Below are 21,093 nucleotides of genomic sequence, written 5' to 3'. Positions count from 1 at the left end.
AGTACCATGTAGTTGAGTGGAAATAGGGCTGACTTTATTTTACAGTTACAGTTTCAGTGTACTTAAGGGGTAGTTTCTGTGGTAAATTCATGGTAAATACCATGAAACATGCAGCGAGTGCAGACCTTAAGGTCAAGGTACTTTATTTGTACTTACCTTGTTCTTACATGTGGTAAGTACCATAAAAGACACCTTTGCACAACATGTAAATACCCAGTAAGAATATTATAAATACCCAGTATGTACCACATAGGTATGAACCAAATAGTACCATATAAATACACAGTAAGTACCATGTAAGTACAGAGTAGACACATAAAGTACCATGTAAGTACCCAGTAAAGTCCCATAGAAAGTACCATGTAAACACACTGTAAGTACCCAGTAAATTCCATAAAAAGTACCATGTAAGTACCCTGAAAGTACCCAGTAGTTACACTATAAGTACCATGTAAATACCACTTAAGTACACTGTAAGTACTGTACTGTAAAAGAAAGCGTTACCAATATTTCAAATTCTGTTTTATTGATTCATTTCAATTTGTTTTAGAAGATCATTTTTGGGAAATCTGGATTTTATTTTCCCAGCTCTCTGCTTTCTTGGGCTTCTGTTGATCGAAGTAAAATCAGCCCCATTATGTTAATGGAGCTACGCTAATGATACTATGCCAATTATGCTATAATAATGATGATATACTAATTATGTGTAGCATTCGTGGAGCCCTTCTTTTAGTTAAGATTAGAAGAAGGGTGGGTTCTTGGGTTCAAAGAATGTCAATTGTTCCTCCTGCTATTGTTCCTTCTGGGAGTGAGACCCCTCCTGTGTGGACTACCTTGCCTCTCTTTGTCACCATCCGGCTGCATTTCTCGAGCCCGAATGACATCCCAATGTCAGTACTGTAGATCCTGTTGGTGTGGATCAGGGAGTCAATGTCACGTTCGCTCTTAGCAAATAGCTTGATGTCATTCATGTAGAGGAGGTGACTGATGTTGGCCCCATTTCTGAGTCGGTATCCATAGCCAGTCTTGTTGATTATTTGGCTGAGAAGGTTCAGTTTATGCAGAACAGCAGTGGGGACAGAGCATCACCTTGGTATATCCCACATTTGATGGACACTTGTGCAAGTGGCTTCCCATTGGCTTCAAGGGTGGTTTTTCACAGCTTCATTGAGTTTCCTATGAAGGCTCTTAGAGTCCTGTTGATGTTGTACAGCTCCAAGCATTCAGTGATCATGTGTGTGGCATTGAGTCATAGGCCTTCTTGTAATCAATCCAGGCTGAGCAGAGGTTGGTGTGTCTTGACCTGCAGTCTTGAGCAACTGTTCTGTCAACCAGGAGTTGTTGTTTGGTTCCTCTGGAGTCTCTACCAATGCCCTTCTGTGTGTTACTCATGAATTGATCCATGTGCCTGTTTATGTTGGTTGCAATGATGCCTGACATGAGCTTCCATGTTGTGGACAGACAGGTTATTGGCCAGTAGTTGGATGGGACTGCACCCTTTGAGGGATCCTTATGGATCAGGATCGTTCGCCCTTCCATTAGCCATTCGGGGTGAGTCCCATCTCTTAGCAGCTGGTTCATTTGTGCTGCCAGGCGCTCATGGAGTGCAGTGAGCTTCTTTAGCCAGTAGGCATGTATCATGTCAGGGCCCGGTGCTGTCCAGTTCTTCATACCTGAGACTCTTTCTTGGATGTCTGCCACTGTGATGGTTACTGGATTCTGTTCAGGGAGGTTGCTATTTTCTTTTCTCAGAGAGACCAGTCACTGGGCATTACTGTTATGTGCTATCTCTTTCTCCCATATACTTTTCCAGTACTGTTCAGTTTCCAGCCTTGGTGGCTCTGACATCTGTCATTATGAAGTGTTTTGAGAAACTGGTTCCACGTCACATCATGTCCTACCTCCCACCCACACTCAACCCACTACAGTTTGCATACAGAGCTAACAGATCGACAGCGCTCCACACCACCATTTCCCACCCGGAAACACAAGGGAGTTATGGTAGGCTGCTCTTTGTCGACTTTAGCTCCGCATTTAATACAATTAATGCCGGACAGACTGTCAGCAAAATTGTCGAATGTTGGACTTCCTCTCACCACTTGCTGTTGGATCAGAGACTTTCTCTCTGATAGAGCACAGAGAGTCAGAGTGGGTCCTCATCTCTCCACAGCCCAGAGTTTAAACACCAGCTCCCCACAAGGCTGTGTGCTGAGTCCTCTGCTGTACACACTGTACATGTATGACTGTGTCAGCACACACCCAGACAATATAGTCATTAAGTTTGCCGATGACACAACGGTGGTGGGGCTTATCTCTGGTGGTGATGAGACAGCATACAGGGATGAGATCCAGAGGCTGGTGGGGTGGTGTGCAGACAACAATTTGGTCCTATATACCTCAAAAACAAGAGAATTGATCATGGACTTCAGGAGGAAGAAGTCAGATCTGCAGTCCATTGTCATTAATGGGGAGTGTGTGAAGAGAGTGCCAAGCTTCAAGTACCTCGGTGTGCACATTGATGAAGACGTCCAATAGAGCTCAAACACTACAGAGGTAATGAAAAAGGCCCAACAGCATCTTCACTGCCTGAGGATCCTCAGGAGGGTCAACCTGAAGAGAGAGCTGCTGGTCGCCTTCTACCGTTGGTCCATTGAGAGTGTGCTAACATACTGCATCTCTGTGTGGTTTTCTAGCTGCACCATGGCACACAAGAAGGTCCTACAGAGGGTCATAAACACTGCCCAAAAGATCATTGGCTACCCTCTTCCCTCACTGAAGGACCTCTACAGCACTCGCTGTCTTGGGAGGGGGGGCACCATCATTAAAGACTGCCGACACACCCAGGACACTGGGTTGTACTGTTGTACTTAGTGTGATTTTACAATGACAATAAAGCTTTATCTTATCTTATCTCTCTATCTTAAGATGAGTCAATGGAAAGAGTAACACTTGTGGCTTTGGAGAGGGTGGATTTGGAACCGACAAGAAGTAGCTATTGTTGTTATTGTCTTTATTACTATTATTATTATTATTATTATCACTATTGAGTTTTTAGAAGGTTTAAGGTGAACCAGTTTTTGATTTCAGATAGACAGGAGTGGAGGGAAGAGGGTGGAAGAGAGGAGTCAGGTTTGCTTGATACATATAGCTGGGTGACATCGGCAAAACAATGAAAATTAAGATTACATTTACGGAAAATATTTCCAAGGGGTAGAAGATAGTTAATGAAAGGAAGAGGACCAAGGACAGAACCTTGGGGCACACCAGACGAGACAGAGGAACTTAAGCAGAGCAGTTTCAGAACACAACACTTTGTCTGTTTTTGTTGTACTAGTGACATCCAAAGGAAGTGTCTGTTCTACATTGAATATTTAAAGATCTTTTCAAACTATTTTCTTCAAATAGATTTGATGTAGAATCCTTTGAATGGTTTTCTGGAAACTGGAGCTAAAACTAATTTTGATGCCAACTTGAAATTTCTACAGGCCGATCTGTGAACATTTTTCTGACATGAAATGGATCAGTGTTCTATAATAGGTTGGAGATGGATCAGTGTTCTATAATAGGTTGGAGATCCTGATTTACAAGATCCTGATTGAAACAGATCAGTTTCTATCAATCAACATCAGAAAGCTCTTCATCTGATCAGTTCTTCTCATATTTCAGGGAGTTCAGCTTCTTTACTCACCTCAGAGTCTGCAGTCTGCAGTCTGGACTCTCCAGAAAACCACACAAATGAAGAACTCCTGAATCCTGTAGGTTGTTGTAGCTCAGGTCCAGTTCTGTCAGATTAGACGGGTTTTTCTTCAGAGCTGAGACCAGAGCTTTACAGCTGATCTTTGACAAACTGCAATTCTTCAATCTGCAATCAGACAGAAAAGTGTGTTCAGGAGCAGTGATGCAGCTGGAGGTCCAGGAAGTTGGTCCATTCATTCAGGTGGGACCAGCCCTGATGACAGACTAATAGATGACATTTTAACTGTTTTTTCATTTCTTTTGGATTTGGACCCAAAAACATGATCATGAATGAAAATGCAATATATTAGAATTGACTTGAAATGAAGTGAAAACAGACGAGAAATTGAAATGTCGTTGATCATCATGAATCATTCATGACTACATATTTAAATCCCATAGATTTAAAGCTTTGATTTAAAAAATGTGAAATTTCAAAAACTAAATAATGAAACACAGACTGTGTCCAAATTCCCACCCTACTCCCTAACTCCTTGTTAGGGAGGACTGTGAGGATGGAGGACTGTGAGGACGGAGGACTGTGTCACTGATTCGGGGTATGAGTTTAAAAGAAAACAAGATGGGGGGGAGGGGGGTCGGTCATGATACAAGGAGGAGGAGAAAGAGATTTGACTCCACTTGGCAGATGTTCCACATTTATTCTGTTGCTGATTCATATTCCAAATCAGTCTACAAACAGCACAAACTGACCTACTGTAAATAAAATAAAGTACATGAAACAAGGAAAACTGAGTATGTCAGTATGAAAATAAACTCCTTATAATATGTTAACCCTTGTGCTATCCTGGGCATTTTAACATTGGGAGTTGGGTCATCTAGACCCACTAGACAGTGCGCTGAACCTTTTAGCTATGATGCTAGTCATCCAACAACAGTATATATGTTTAAAAAAATTTTTTATTTGTCTGAATTAAATTTTTATATATCTTTTACAGAACAATTTGTGTATGTTTAGTCTGTTTTAATGTCATAAAGTTCTTTTTACAATCTTTATGCTTTGTGGTTGTTTGTATTAAAAAACATCCACACTTTAGATGGGGTGCTGCAAAACAATTAATAAACTATTAACAAAGTTAATTAATACATTTGTAAAACTTATAAGCAGTTTAGTAATATGGATTTAGAAGACAATGGTCTGACTGTAGATGTTAATAAAACTTATTAACACTTTCAGGTATTTGCAAGACATCTATAATGCTAATAAATATCTTACTAGCATCTGACACATTAATAAAGCCTATTAATTTGTTACGTTAGTTAATAAAACTTATTAAGCTTATGAACACTTAGGCTTGTGTCAGGCATCTATAATGCTAATAAATATCTTACTAGAACCCCAAACAATAATAATACTTCTTAATTTGTTAACAAAGGTTGTTAATAAATCCTATTAAGCTTATTAACACTGACACATTTGTTAAGCACCTATGATATCAGTAAATGCATCATTAGCATTTTGAAAACATCCTAATAATAATGCTTGTAAATGTGTTAACTAAGTAATTTAATAAACCTTATTAGACTTATTGTACTAATAAATGTCTTACTAACACCCTATAAATTAATTTATAATGCTTGTTAATGTGTTAACAAAGCTTGTTAAGGAATCTTAATATAAAGTGTTACCATAATTTCTTAATGTGTGACGTCCTGTGTGTGTCTTTGTGAAACATATCAGAGGGATTAGATCTAAAAAAAACTTATTGTGATTAATATGTTTAGGTATTATAAAACATTAAAGACTAAATCATAGAACTCATCAGTGGGATTACTCCAAACATATTTGGCATTTCCCTAAATTTGTGCAACACCAACAGTAGAAATTCTCCAAAAAAACTCAATCCATAAAAAATGGTCTTCTTTTTTGCACCATAAGTGTGAAGGTGAAATAGGATGACGAGCTTCTTAAGAGTCTGATGTGTCAAAATAAAAGTGTTAAGTGTCGGCAGCTGAAGCAATTTCAAATTAAGAGCTCTAAGCTTCCTCTTTGAATATAGTAGCACATTATGTGTAACGCATTGGTCACGGCAAATGCCGCCCCCTATGAAGTGCCGCCCTGGGCGACCGCCCACATCGCCCATATCAAAAACCGCCACTGGCTGAACATTCAGTCTTTTTCGCCATGGCCATTAGAAAATTAGAAAATATTCAAGATGATACTTTGGAAAGCAAGGGTGGTCGCTATGTATCTCTACACAACTTTTTTTTAAAGCAGGAGCGAAGCAAAAAATAGATCAACTAGTTCGCCATCCAGGAACGCCCTGTGTCTCCAACTTTCTGCCCCTCTCTCCTTTCTTCTTCTCCTTTCCTTTTCTTCTTTTGTTTAAAAATTTGTGTCCATGAGCCAATCCTCAGTCTGCCCTGCTTTCAAGCATATGACACTTGACTAAGAGTATCTCCATTTAGAGACTTATTGTCATCCGCCTCTAAATGCATGAGGTTCAGCCCAGATTAAATATTTTCAAACCTATGATCCCTCATCTATCTCAAATTGTTCTTCATTGTAGTATCCAGACACCCCTTTTGCCAATTGATATTTAAGTTATCTGTGCTCTTGTTGTCCACCTATTTGAGAACCTCTGATATCAAGTACAAAACATCAAATCCAGCCGAGCTGCCGTCCATTGCTACGTGAGATGTCGACTTTTCTCATCTACGTAATCTCCTTCGACCTTGGATAACCTTCTATTCGCCTGCTCCTCGATGGCTTTCCGAAGGTGCGTCCCTCATGAAATGACAAAAGGTTACTTGTCTCTTACTATTGGTACATATTAAAAAAATGTTGGTGTTATTATTACGGCAAGTTCCATATTTAACTGTCAATTCTTGTTGGAATCTGTGCTCTGTGCAATGAATACACAACAGAACCTTCTCTTTAAACTCACTGCTTGATTTCACCTTCTCATAATTGTTCTTTAAAAAAAAAGACTTTTATACCCTTTATCTCGATCATTCTGAACTGATCAGTTCTAAGTTATTTATATATTCATTGCCAGGACTAATACAGCTTTGTCTTTATTTATGCATCGCTTTCTGAGCCCACGACCCATACTCCTCGGTCAGCAATTCAGTTTCTGGCGGATGATTTTAAACCCTCGACAAAGTCGGATGGCTTAAAAGTGCCACAGTCTCTGCTTGTCCTGCAGCTTCCCTGCAGATTGTTGCCCTGCCCTCCGTGATCTGGAGCTGCAATGACAACTGCACTCCACGTACCTACTCTGCACCGAAAGTGATGGGGCTTTAATCCTCCTCCGAGTTTCAATGAGATTTCTTACTTGAATTAACCAATATGTTAGCATCAGAATGGAGTACAAATTATTGGATTATAGATGTTTGAAAACTGTATTGCCAGGTGGAAACCTCAAATTTAGGATGTTCTTAAGCTGTATTACAGTATGCAATGGAGCTCGAAACATTAAGTGAGGTCCACAGAGTCTGCTGCTCCCAAAGTCCCATTTCTGATCCCAGAAATCTTTTAGGATCTTTTTCAGTTTCTTGGTTCGTTGATCTAAGAGTAGTCCTTTGGCCAGGTAGCTCCGCCCCCAGTCTTGAACATAAACTACCTACAGAGGTTCTTCACCCAAAAACAGCATAGATGAAGGAAACTAATTTTGAGATTAGAAATAAAAGATTAGAAATAAAAGACCTGGTTCTGATTCAAGCTTGGTTCTGAATAATCACCAGAACCAGGTCTATGGGAAAGACCTGTCAGTCTGCTGCAGTTTGACCTCCTCATATCTCTTCAGAAGGAGCTGCTGCTCTGTGGGTCAAAAATCTCTGTAACTGTCCATTGAAACCTGCAGTTCGGGGATGGATTCATGTTTTCCTTCAAAGAACACAGAACATGAACTTCTTCCAGATATCAATACCTGGATGGGTTTAGGGACTCCAGGAAAGTCTGGTGAAAAAAAACACTATAACATTTGTAACCATCAGATAAGGAAAAACCAGGATTTTTAACTCATGAAGAATGTTTTCTTTTTACTTCAATGCAACAGTCCTCTGCTGTTACCTCTGCACTGTCGTCTATTTAACATTTAATCCTGAAACACAGAAAAAAAGACAGAACTTCTTGTATAGAATCAACATTTGAATGAAACCTGACCTGAGAGTCTCCAGTTTACAGTCTGGACTCTCCAGTCCAGCAGACAGAAGCTTCACTCCTGAATCCTGCAGCTTGTTGACACTCAGGTCCAGAACTCTGAGTCTGGAGGACTGAGAGCTGAGAACTGAGGACAGACCTGTACAGCTTCTCTCTGACAGATTACAGTCTCTCAGTCTGAAGAAAGCAAAGACAGACAGCAGTTATTGAATCTTTCATGTTTCCACTCAGATTCATTTGTTGACTGATGGTGATTTTCCTGAGAGTTCTTACAGAGCTTTGTTGGAGGCTTTGATCACTGGCAGCAGCCTCAGAAGAGCCTCGTCTGAAGCAGAGTATTTCTGCAGGTTAAACTCTTCCAGATCTTCTTCTGATGACAGTAAGATGAAGACCAGAGCAGACCACTGAGCAGGAGACAGTTTCTCTGTAGAGAGACGTCCTGACCTCAGGAACTGTTGGATCTGCTCCACTAGAGAACCATCGTTCAGTTCATTCAGACAGTGGAACAGGTTTATGCTTTTCTCTGCAGACAGATCCTCATTGAACTTCTCCTTAATGAACTGGATTGTTTCCTGATTGGTCAGTGAGCTACTTCCTGTCTGAGTCAGCAGACCTCGTAGGAGACTCTGATTGGTTTGCAGTGAAAGACCCAGGAGGAAGCGGAGGAACAAGTCCAGGTGTCCGTTTGGACTCTGTAAGGCCTTCTCCACAGCACTCTGGTACAACCACATTCGATTGCTTTGTTTCAGTTTGAAAATCTTTAAGGTTTTTTTCTTCAGTTCCTCCATGAGGTTGAGTCCAGAGGTGATGAAGGTCAGGTGGACATGAAGAGCAGCCAGAAACTCCTGAACACTCAGATGGATGAAGCAGAAGACCTTGTCCTGGTACAGGCCTCTCTCCTCTCTAAAGATCTGTGTGAACACTCCTGAGTACACTGAGGCTGCTCTGATATCGATGCCACACTCTGTCAGGTCGGATTCATAGAAGATCAGGTTTCCTTTCTGCAGCTGCTCAAAAGCCAGTTTTCCCAGAGACTCCATCATCTTCCTGCTCTCTGGACTCCAGTGAGAATCTGTCTCAGCTCCTCCATCATACTTGACCTTCTTGACTTTGGCCTGAACCACCAGGAAGTGGATGTACATCTCAGTCAGGCTCTTGGGCAGCTCTCCTCCCTCTCTGCTCTTCAGCAGATCCTCCAGAACTGTAGCAGTGATCCAGCAGAAGACTGGGATGTGGCACATGATGTGGAGGCTTCTGGATCTCTGGATGTGGGAGACGATCCTGCTGGCCTGCTCTTCATCTCTGAACCTCTTCCTGAAGTACTCCTCCTTCTGTGGATCATTGAACCCTCTGACCTCTGTCACCATGTCAACATATCCTGGAGGGATCTGATTGGCTGCTGCAGGTCGTGTGGTTATCCAGAGGCGAGCAGAGGGAAGCAGGTTCCCCCTGATGAGGTTTGTCAGCAGATCAGCCACTGAGGTGGACTTTCTAGGGTCCTTCAGGATCCGAGTCTTGTGGAAGTCCAGAGGAAGTCGACACTCATCCAGACCATCAAAGATGAAGAGGACCTGGAAGTCTTCAAAGCTGCAGATTCCTGCTTGTTTGGTTTCAGGGAAGAAGTGATGAACAAGTTCCACCAAGCTGAACTTCTCCTCTTTCAGCACATTCAGCTCTCTGAAAGTGAATGGAAATGTGAAGTGGAGGTTCTGGTGGGCTTTGCCTTCAGCCCAGTCCAGAGTGAACTTCTGTGTTAAGACTGTTTTCCCGATGCCAGCCACTCCCTTAGTCATCACGGTTCTGATTGGTTCTGGTCTTCCAGCTGGGAGTTGGAAGAGCTCTTCTTGTCTGATGCTTGTTTCTTCTCCGTCTGCTTTCCTGGATGCTGCTTCAATCTGTCTGACCTCATGTTCTTCATTCAGCTCTCCTCTTCCTCCCTCTGTGATGAATAGCTCTGTGTAGATCTCATTCAGAAGGGTTGGGCTTCCTGCTTTATCCATCCCCTCAAACAAACACTGGAACTTCTTCTTCAGACCAGATTGGACTTTATGTCGACATACTGCGGCAGTCAAACCTGAATGAAGACAATTAACAGTAAATCAACTCTCTGCAGCCCTGAATGATGAGGGTTTGAATCCCTGTGGTTCCATGTGTTCAGACATCAGTAAATCCTCATTTCTCAGCAGCTGAAACCTTCAGAGAAATCCTCTTACTGCTCTGCAGTCCATCAGCCAGCTCCTCCTGCTTCATTCTTCTCAGGAAGTTCACTGTGATCTTCATCACTGACTCTCTGCTGCTCCTCTGCTCGTCATCTTCATCCTCCAGCTCCTCCTCATCCTCCCTGTGACTCAGAAGCTTCTGGATCTTCTTCAGCTCCTTCTTGATAAAATTGACAATGTTGTCCTCCAGCAGCTGCAACAGAATTCCAGATGAATGAGCCAATCAGAGTGAAGTCATGGAGCCAAACATCAGCTCCATGTTGGACACACTGACAGTCCACTGGTGTCCAAAGTGCAGCATGGAAACGACTGTGGACAGAACGATGGGAAAGTAGTTGTTGTTCATGTACAGACCAGAAAGATGGAGTCCAGCTGTGTTTGATGCTGCTGGACAGACGGACCACTGGGAGTCTCTGAGCTCTGCTGGTCCAGTCTGTGGACAATCAGCAACAATCAGATCCTACTGGACCCACTGGTGTCCTGCAAACACTCAGTAGAATCTACTAGATCTATTCTGTGTTTGTGGAAAAGCTCCAACACTCACTGCTGCACACATGAAGACAGAAATGTCGGTTAGAAAGAACATTGACAAATAGCTCACCTATCTGTACCGGAAGATGATGTAAAGTCGATGAGACCACGCTTTGACCGGTCACCCTTGCCTTAGAATTATTCTCAATCCCAATTTGTATCCAGAGACTAATATGCAACTATTTCAGCAGTTTCCAAGTATGTTACACCACACAGGATGCTACCACCAGCTGGCACCATCTACAGAAAGGAATCGTAATGGGCTGCTCAATCTCTACCATCATCTTCATGGCAGCCTTCAAGGTCATTCTGATTGGTGGTAGGCAGATGGGGCGAGGGATAAAGTCACAGTCAGGCCAGCGACTACCAGCCTTGCGGAGTTACATGGATGATGTAACAAGCCTGCTGCAAACAGCGCCATGTACTACCAGGTTCCTGAAGAGGTTTGAAGATCTCCTTGGATGGGCAAGAATGAGAACCAAACCCTCAAAGTCTCGCAGTCTCTCGATCTGGAAGGGGGTGAGGAATGACCACACCCCTTTACAGTGAATGGAGAAAGAATTCCATTGTTGGCTGAGCAACCAGTGCGAAGCTTGGGAAGACTGTATACAGCGAGCTGTATGACACCCACATGCCAGCCACCATCATGCTCCAGCTTACGGACGGACAGGAGAGGATTGACAAAAGCCACCTCCCAGGAAAATTCAAAGTGTGGTGCTACCAATTCATCCTCTATCCACGCTTGATGTGGCCCCTGAGGTTGTGTGAGATTACATCATCCACAGAAAAAAAAAATTCATCCGTAAATGGCTTGGCAAGGGGGGTAAGTCGGAGACAGCTTGTAGACTTTCTTCTGGTGGTCAGCCATCCCCCAGCCCCCCCAAGCATAGGGCCTGGGTCCCCTCAGCCCAGGGCTCCCAAATAAAATTGAATTGAATTTGCCTGTCTGGACAGATTTGGGTTTAAATATGTTTTTGACTAAATGTGTTTAGTTGTTTAGCTGTTTTACGGTGTATTGTCTAGTTATTTGTCCTATTGTGTTTCATTCTTTCTGCACCATGAATGAGAGGGAGGGTAGGAGGATAATGAGTTTATTAAGCACCCCTACTGTCTTGTATGTTAATGTTAAAGTTGGGGAAATGGTATTTGATTTCATGTTGTGAATTTATGTTGTATCTTCATTTTATTTGTTATTAAAATTAGTATATCTGCAGGCTCACACTTAGACATGTGAGGGTTCAAGAAGTACGATAAATTAAGATAGAAAAACATTTAATTGAATTGGAGTAATATGACATTTAATTAGAAAAATTTGTATTTTGTAGTTGAAAAAATAATAATTGAATTGGATAAATGTAATAAATCAGGATAAATACATTTAACTCAATTACTTGATACTAATAGAAGTAATTCATTTAAGTTGACAAAGTTGGATAATTTATCCAGATATTTATATTGATACATCTGCGTCACAATGAAAATAGAAATGAGATAGAAACTTGTGTGTTTGCTTTGTCCATTCTTTTTTTTTTTTTTTTTTTTTTAACTTGTCCTGTCCAACAGCTAGGCAAGCAGATGAGAGCTGAGGGCCTAGCTGTTGGACATATTTTACTTTAACAAGAGGGGTTGCTAATCTTCAGACAAACCAGAGGTATGTCTGGATAAACCCCTTTTGTAATTGAGGCCAAACTTTATTAATTTCAACCATGTTTGAAAATTTCTGGTGTTGGACCGGACGGAAAAGGAAAGAGGGGAAGAAGAGAGGGATGTTAGAGAAAGGGGGGGGGGGGGTGATAGTGAGATGGGGGTAAGACCAAGCATAGAGTAGACAGGTTTATGTCGGAGGGTTTACCTTTTTTCCCAAATTTGGTGCATGCTTTGTTTGTTTCTTTGTTTTGTTTTTCTGTGTGCGGTGATGTTTTGGTTTGCTGTGATTTGGTCAATTATTACCGGGTGGAAGGACTTACAGGGACAAAAAAGGACTAATGGGGAAACCCCTCCCCAACCCCATACGATTGGCTGTGGGCGTCATGCCCTCTCTTAAAAGCCAGAGGGCAGGCGAGAGCAGGGGAACGGCAAAGCTCCGACGAGGAAGAGCATGAGAGAAGGAACTGCACGGAGACCCAGCAGAGCTACACGGAGGCGCGCTCACTGGAAGAATTCAAACATCCGAGGCAAGTGAGGACTTTGACGGGATCGGTAGAGAAGAAGACGAGCCCTGGACGTGACGCGCTGTGTGGGAGGAACTATTCAACGCGATTTCTCAGCTAATGAACGTCGCAGGGCCAAAGGCTGCAACTAGAGGAGCTGCGCTGGACCTGTCTACACTGAGCTCTGCTCCTACCAGATTCTTCCCTCTTAAGACTTAGCTGGGATTGAAAGCTCTTTTTAATTTATTTATTTGGACTGCTGATCCAGCCTTACCGTTTTTAAAACTGTTTTATCCTGGTGGATTTTATTATTTTGTTGATTGTTGACCCAGTTGTATTTTTTTTTCTATTTTTATTCTGACCGATTCTTTTATTTAATTGTTTAGTCTGTTGTCCCAGCCGTATTTTTAACCATTTTACTCGGGTTGGGTTTTAACTATTTTTTATAGATCAAGACTGGACAACTGTATTAATACAACATTTTTCGCTGTATAAAAGTTTTTAAACTATACTTTTGCCTGGCATTTTCATTTCTGAACCTTTGGTATCTCTGCGAACCTGACATTTACTGGTTGTTAATCATTACGGTAAGGTTAAAATGTAGTACAAAAAGGGCGGGGCCTGTCCACACACACTGAAATGTTATCAACATACCTGCTAGCTGCAAAAATGTCCACATGTCAACATGTACACAAAACAGAAAGTGTTCACATACGCATACCTATGCCTTTAAACCAACTAGTGTGAAATCTTTCATTCATTCAATCATGCAAACTATTAGTGCAAAGGTCAGCTAACACCTGTGCTCAGGTGAGTGTTTATGTTCTTCTAAAATGGATGGTGGAATGTGAAAAGAAGGAGGAGCGCCCAGCCACCCCCACACCCAGACCCCCGCCGCAGCGGCAGCCGGAATCCCCCCAACGCCACACGGGAACGGCAGGGAACAACCGCCCCCCGGGCGACAAAGACCGCCACCCAGGCCAGGGCCAGCAGGACCGCTGCGAGGCCCCCAGAGCCAGAGAGCAGGGAGGCGCGGAGGGAAAGAGAGCGCCGCCCTAGCCCAACCAGGAAAGCAGCCGCGCCGGGAGAGCCCAACCCAGGGCCCCACCGGAGATGGACGCCCACAGCCCCAGACGAGCACCCCACCACCACCCAGGAGTTCCGGGCATCCCCCTGCCCCAACCCCAGGTACGAGCCAGGACCCCCCAAGGGAGACCCGCTCCGCACTCCAGGCAGCCACCCACCCGGCCCACGGTTGGTCCAGGGAGGAGCAAGGCAGGGGCCCGCTGCCCCCGCCCAGGAGGGGGGAACCCCGGGGAAAAAAAAGGGGCCCACAAGCGTTGTTGTAAATATGGCCCGACCAGGCTCGGCCACAGTTGGAAGTTTGGCGGGGCCCAGCGCTCAGGGGCAAGGACCAGGACCCACCCCCCAGGGACACGAACACCCCCGGCTCAGGTGTAATGTGAACCCCCCCACCGCGCGGAGAGAGCACCGCCGGGCCCAGGAGACCGGCACCCAGGGGGCACGGCCGCCGTCGCCAAGGGGCCCGCACCCCCCACCAGGGAAGGGGTAGGGGACAGATGGACCCAGGTCCCACCTTCCTTGCAAAATGTGTGTGCGTGTATGTGTGTTTGAGAGGGTGTGTGTGTGCATGTGTGTGTGTTTATGTTGGAATGTATATATTGAAGGGGGAGGGGTGTGTGTACTAAGGGGGGTGCAGTTAAAATTGGCAAGTAGGGCACTAAGGGGACATCTCCTATTAATCACAGTGACGTCCCCTCACCCTCCCCACCAAGGGGCCCTAAATGTCTAAGGTGCGGTTGAAATTGGCGGGTAGGGTGCTAGGAGGACATCTGCTGCTTGCTGGCAGTGATGTCCAAGCACCCCCCCTACCAAGGACCCTACATATCTAAGGTGCAAATAAAACCGAAAGAGGGGGGGCCCACTCCATACGGCAACCATAGGAGGGGGGCCACTGCCAAGTAGCTCCCCCCAAGGCGCATCGCAGGCTAGACCCCCCACCCCCTCACCCTAATATGAGGTTATATGAGGAAGGGGGTAAGTTGGGGACAGCTGATAGACTGTCCCCCGGTGGTCAAACAGCTGTCCCCCCACCCCCACCCCCCAGCAGGGGGGCCAGGCCCACCCAGCCCAGGGGCCCCACCCCCGGAGGCACCGACACCCCAGGCCCGGCACTACCCACCCCACACAGAGAGAGAGGAGCCAGAAAGCGTCGCACCCCCCGGGGCAAGCCCAGGCCCCCACCCCCAAACGCCGGCCCTAGAAGAGCTCTGGTCAGGCTTTGTCCATTCTTTTTCTCCAAGCAGAAACTCTTTTTCCTGATGCAGCAGAATTACTTTTTTGATCTGAATGTAATCTTCATATGCTGTCATTAAAATCTCAGACTCTGTCTCACTGAAGTGTAGCGCTCTCTTTTTTTCTCCATGCATTTCCATGGTGACTCTGGAAATCTGCGATCCATTGAGAATGTCATTATGTACTCACGTGCATTAACCCAGGGTTACTAAGTCGAGTGTAATTACTGGAGGTGTGCATTGGCAAGAGTCTGGCAATACACACCCGCGATACACTACATATCCTGATATTTTACCGAAACATTTTCTTTGTTTTATTTGAATATGACTTTGAAAAAACTCAACCTGAATTTTAATGTCTTCCACTGAAATAAAATGGTCAATTTCAGTTTATTTAATGATCCCAATGTTAAGCACTGCAACTGTATCTCATTCATGTATTGCGTATATGTTGAATCTTCTGCAGCGGACTGCTCCCGAGCTGTGTGCAAGCTCCTACTTGTGCTCCCTGGTTCAGACATCTCTCTGGAGTATTAACTGTTTCACAGTTACAAACGAGACTGGAGGCACTTTCAACTTTCCGGCAGCCATTAATCCTGTCACCCATGAAGAGATAGTAGCAGGTGGCTCTGCCTTTATTTAAACAGGCATGTAACGTTGCGTTGCACAAAATAGTTCCCCTCAAAAAACATGCAGTGATATTCATTGTAGTTCAACAGTTTACCAAAGCAAATTCTTAGTGCTTTTATTTTGGTAAGTTAAAATATAGAAGGGGAACAGTCAACATTGTCTGATTTCCACAACAACATTTTTTTCTGTGTAAGAAAAAACAAAGAATGAATGTTCCTTAACCAATAAGTTTCTATTGGGGAAATGAAATGCTGTTTATTTTCAACATGCTTAATGTAGCTTTTCCAGTACTTTTAAATGGTTCAGGAGCCTGAATGGTGCCTTAAAAATAGAGAAGGGGGGGGCATTGATTCTTTCCAGAAACAATAAAGTGTGATGATGAGGCAGCAGGACAGAACAAAGGAAAGTTGCTTTATGTGACAAAAAAGGGGCTTTGTTTTCTGCTGCACCTTTGCAGCCACGCTTCTCCCACATGGAAGTAAACTGGTAACGCTCCTCGCCACGATCTGATGATGTCAGCCTTTTGTCAGAGCATTGTACACATACCTCTGATCCATCAGGTCACTAAACTAGAATCTATTGCCAGGAGGTTTTGCAGAACTTTGGCACGCTTTGGCGATAGCATTTTAGCCGATGCTAAGCGCATTAGCCTATTAGCCGCTGCCGTGGTTCACTCGTACTTATCTGAGCCGCTAAAAAGCACAGCAATCCACTTTTTTATATCTTACTGGCAGCAACATGGCTCAGAGTTTCTGTTTGGTAGCCATCCCAAGTAAAAACGAAGTAGTTCATGTCTCATAACAACACTGTTTCTTGCTGCCTATTCATCACACTTTATTGTTTCTGGAGAGAATCTGTGCCCCCCCCCCCCCCCCCTTTATTTTTGAAGCACCATTCAGGCTCCTGAACCATTTAAAACTACAGGATAAGCTACATTAAGCAATGCTGGAAATAGACAGCATTTTATTTCCCCAATAGAAACTTATTGGTTAAAAAAACATTCAGTCTTGGTTTTTCTTACACAGAAAGATATATATATAGTTTTTGCAAATCAGACAATGTTGACTGTTCCCCTTCCATATTTTAACTTACCAAAATAAAAGCACTACGAATTTGCTTTGGTAAACGCAACATATACATGAGATACAGCTGCAGTGCTTAGCATTGTGATCATTAAATAAACTGAATTTGACCATTTTATTACAGTGGAAGACATTAAAATTCAAGTAGAGTTTTTTTCAAAGTCATATTTAAATAAAACAAAGAAAATGTTTCGGTAAAATATCGGGATACGTATCGTATCGCAGGGCGTGTATAGGGATGCATATCGTATCGCCAGACTCTTGGCAATACACCCCCCCACTTTTCTTAGTGGGGGTCAAGATCCTGGCAGCAGAGTTCTCGATCAGCTGCTGGCGAGACATGCTCCTTATTTAGACAGGAAAACAGACTGTTACAGTAGTCTAGCCATGTAGACACAAAGGCATGAATAAGAAGTTCTAGATCTTCATATGACACCATTTTCCTTAGTTTAGAAATATTCATCAACTCGAAGAAACAGTTCCTGACCAGCTGTTTGGAGTACTGCTCCAGCAACATATCTCTGTCAAAAATGACACCCAAATTTCTAAGGCTGGGTTTGACTTACATACTTAAAACAAATGTTATTGTGATGACTCTTTGTATGCTGCAGACATGTTTCATATTAAAGATTGTTATTTTCACTGCTGTCTTGTTTCTCTTTAAATTTGCCTCATGTTACAAGAAGTAATCAGGCCAGAGTGTGTTTTTACAATGTAGTTACTTTACCCTTACCAACAAGTTAGCATTGTCTCATTTGGTGAGGTCAGAAGACCAAGTGTGTATGTACACTAGACAGGAAGGTAATACGTGAACATACCCAGTACTTACTACTGAAAGTACCATGTAATAGAGTGGAAATAGGGCTGACTTTCTTTGACAGTACAGTTTCATTGTACTTAAGGGGTAAGTACCAAGTAATATTCAAGTGAACAAACCCGGTATTTAGTAATAAAAGTACCATGTAGTTGAGTGGAAATAGGGGTGACTTTCTTTTACAGTCCAGTTTCAGTGTACTTAAGGGGTAATTTCTGTGGTAAATTCATGGTAAATACCATGAAACATGTAGCGAGTGCAGACCTTAAGGTCAAGGTACTTTATTTGTACTTACCTTGTTCTTACATGTGGTAAGTACCATAAAAGACACCTTTACACAACATGTAAATACCCAGTAAGAATATTACAAATACCCAGTATGTACCACATAGGTATGAACCAAATAGTACCATATAAATACACAGTAAGTATCATGTAAGTACAGAGTAGACACAAAAAGTACCATGTAAGTACCCAGTAAAGTCCCATAGAAAGTACCATGTAAACACACTGTAAGTACCCAGTAAATTCCATAAAAAGTACCATGTAAGTACCCTAAAAGTACCCAGTAGTTACACAATAAGTACCATGTAAATACCACTTAAGTACACTGTAAGTACTGTACTGTAAAAGAAAGCGTTACAGATAAAGTTACTGTTTGGGTTTCTCTCCAACAATCAAATCCCATCTAAACATTGTCTGTGGAAGAAGATTCATCAACAGATCTCTGTTCACTAGAAACTGCTTCTTACTGTGAGTCTGAAGGTCCTGGTTCAGTTATGAAGGATGGAGGCTGTTTTTTGGACCGGTCACTCTTCATGGGTCCACAGCTGGAGGCTACAGACTGGACTCTCTGTGTGACCTGTTGACCTCTGCAAACACCAAACCATCAGAGTGTTGGAGGATCTGCTTCTTCATGAACAGCAGATGGACTTTGACATGAACACAGACTGAGCTGTTTAGTCTGGAATAACATGACATGTTTGGATCAACTGTTTCCAGGTTTCAGCATTTTCTGTCAGTCAATCCAGACTTTTTTCTAGAGAAGATGATTCCAATTCTCCATGTAGAAATGTAGAAATTCTGATAGCACAAAGTCAAACTAGAACAATGTGATGTTTGGAAAGCATGAAAATCTGAATCCTAGGAGTCTGCAGTGATTCTTCTCATTAGACTGGAGCTGCTGTCAGTCAGAGTCAGCAGTCAACATGTTTTCTTCTCCAACATCTCTGCTCTCAGAGACTCTCAGAACACTCAACTGAAAAGATCTCATCACACATGATGCTCCAAGTGAGTCTGATCAGAGAGATCCAGAACTGAACCAGACCTCAAGTCCTTCATTTGAAAACTGTTGATCATCTGAACTAGAATCCAGCCTCCTTTAACTCTGACAAACACTCACTGTTCCACTCCTGGATGGATGTCCTTGAAATTTATAGGTAAATCCTTTGATATGTCACTCCTGAAAGACCCACAGCTGGATCCAGATCCAGATTCAGATCCAGATCCAGGTTGGTTCCTGTGAAGAATGAAGGTTGCTGGAGTGGCTGTTTAGCTCTGATATGCTACTTTACCTCTGACAAACACTCACCTTTCCAGTCCTGAACTGATGTCTTTTAAGTGAGTCTTGGAGAAAACACGGCTCGTTCCAGATCCACAGTCAGTTACAAATGGCTGTTGCATCCTGATGAAAAAACATTGTCAAAAAATGATTCCTGTTGATATCTATGATCATCAGATTCTCTTCCATGTTGAACTATTGAACTCAGATCAACAGACTGATCTGCAGTGAGACAGTCTGGTCAAACGCCCCCTTCTGACAATTGTGTGACACTGCATGAAGGCATTGTCACTGTAGGAAAAAACCTAAAAATCGATCAAATATTGTCCATCCGTTGCATGCAAAACACGTACTTTATTACAAACTTTTATACAAACACTTACTGTTTCACTCTTAAACAACTGTTTTTGGATTGCTTTAAATAACCCTTTGGTCTGTCACTCCTGTTGGACCCCAAGCTCGGTCCAGATCCAGATCCAGGTCCAGGTCCAGGTCCAGGTCCAGATCCAGGTCCAGGTCCAGGTCCAGGTCCAGGTCCAGGTCCAGGTCCAGGTTGGTTTCTGTGAAGAATGAATGTTGCCGGTGTGAGTCCTGAGCTTTGACATGGAGAAGATCATGGACAGTTGGAGATGTTCATCTCACCTCTGAGCTTTACTCTGGTTGTCATGGTTACCATCTCTGCTTTCAGAGGAAGGGGCTCCTTCCTGTGGTTCCTCCCACTGATCCATGCTGCTGGATTCACTGCATCCACATCAGCTCACACACACCTTCCACCTTCACCTGCAGAGGACACATGTCTTCTTAAACTCTGACAGACATCTTGATTGTTACCAGATGAGGTTTTGAGCTCTGTACTCTGGTATAAAAAACATTTTGTTTGTTTGTGTCAACTAAACTGATGAAATGACTAATCAGGCTGTGTGGAATGTTGTTACAATTGGTCATCCTGGTTATTAAGATTAAGAGTTTATTGGCCTTTGTACATATAAAACAAGTTCACTGGAATTTTGCATACACAGCTCTCAAGTCAGGGTGAAATTACAGAAGGACAACAAAAGCTAACAAGGTTCATTAATGAACGACCTTGGGAGAATTTCAGGGAGGCAGTTTAGCAGTGCGTTTACTCTTCCCCGTGGGCGTTTCAGCCCAATTACCTCGCCCTTGCTGGGCTTTCTTCACTGTGGCAACAGTTTTTCTTTCCCAGCTGAGTCTGTCAGTAATCTGGAGACCCAGCATCTGGTGGCAGTCGGTCCGCTCCACCACAGTCCTGTTGATGATGAGCGGCTGATTTGACGGGGCTTTCCTTCTGTAATACACAATCATTTCTTTTGTTTTTTTATGTTGAGATCAAGGTTGTTGTCCTCACCAAAGATGGTGATCCTGTGTATGCACACTCGACCCGGACAGACAATAGGATGACAATGTCCGCAGACTTGTTAATATAATAGACTTTGCCACCATTAAAAACCAGGAAATGAACATACTATCATTGGATGCTGAAAAAGCTTTTGATAGAGTAAATTGGAAGCTCCTTATTGCTGCCCTCCATAAGTTTGGGTTTGGAGAATCATTCATCAATTGGATCAAAATATTATATCATAACCCCAATGCATCAGTTAGAACTAATAAACAGACTTCCAACAGGTTTTTTCTCGGGAGAGGAACCAGACAGGGTTGCCCACTCTCTCCTTCTCTTTTTGCTATATTTATTGAGCCTCTAGCTGCAGCAATAAGACAGAATGAGAGCATTAAAGGAATTAAAACTAAACACAGCCATCATAAAATAAGTCTCTACACAGATGACATACTACTGTTTTTAAGTAATTTACATTCTGTAAATGAAACAGCAATAATCATTAATGATTTCTCCTCCATATTAGACTACTCCATTAACTGGAATAAGTCTGTTTTATCAACACTGAACAGTAATGCG

The 21,093-nt window shown here is 43.0% G+C and overlaps 3 protein-coding genes across 5 annotated transcripts in view; 1 reads left to right on the top strand and 2 right to left on the bottom strand.

Annotated features, from left to right (window-relative positions):
* LOC101172629 (zinc finger protein 436-like) overlaps positions 1 to 21,093 on the top strand; it is a 1,005,429-nt gene that overhangs the window by 605,361 nt on the left and 378,975 nt on the right. The gene's annotated exons all lie outside the window — the stretch shown is intronic.
* Positions 1 to 21,093, bottom strand: part of LOC110016657 (zinc finger protein 502-like) — a 970,715-nt gene that overhangs the window by 661,169 nt on the left and 288,453 nt on the right. The gene's annotated exons all lie outside the window — the stretch shown is intronic.
* On the bottom strand, positions 3,671 to 20,463 carry LOC110013466 (NACHT, LRR and PYD domains-containing protein 12-like). Of its 2 annotated transcripts, XM_023962013.1 has the most exons (11): positions 20,315 to 20,463; positions 19,803 to 19,940; positions 19,544 to 19,720; positions 19,191 to 19,283; positions 19,002 to 19,118; positions 18,352 to 18,471; positions 10,432 to 10,510; positions 10,072 to 10,270; positions 8,132 to 9,932; positions 7,862 to 8,035; positions 3,671 to 3,862 (listed from the first exon to the last, which is right to left on the bottom strand). In XM_023962013.1, exons 2-11 carry the CDS (start codon positions 19,886 to 19,888, stop codon positions 3,685 to 3,687), a joined length of 3,024 nt encoding a protein of 1,007 aa, XP_023817781.1. In that variant the 5' UTR covers positions 19,889 to 19,940; positions 20,315 to 20,463; the 3' UTR covers positions 3,671 to 3,684. The 2 variants fall into 2 exon arrangements, with proteins under 2 accessions (XP_023817781.1, XP_023817785.1); XM_023962017.1 differs by lacking the exon at positions 18,352 to 18,471 and having other exon boundaries at positions 20,315 to 20,460.

This window comes from Oryzias latipes, chromosome 2 (assembly GCF_002234675.1).
Source record: "Oryzias latipes chromosome 2, ASM223467v1".
NCBI classification, from domain to species: Eukaryota; Metazoa; Chordata; class Actinopteri; order Beloniformes; family Adrianichthyidae; genus Oryzias; species Oryzias latipes.
The sequence above is the reverse complement of the archived record's forward strand: the minus strand, read 5'-3'. Positions and strand labels throughout refer to the sequence as shown.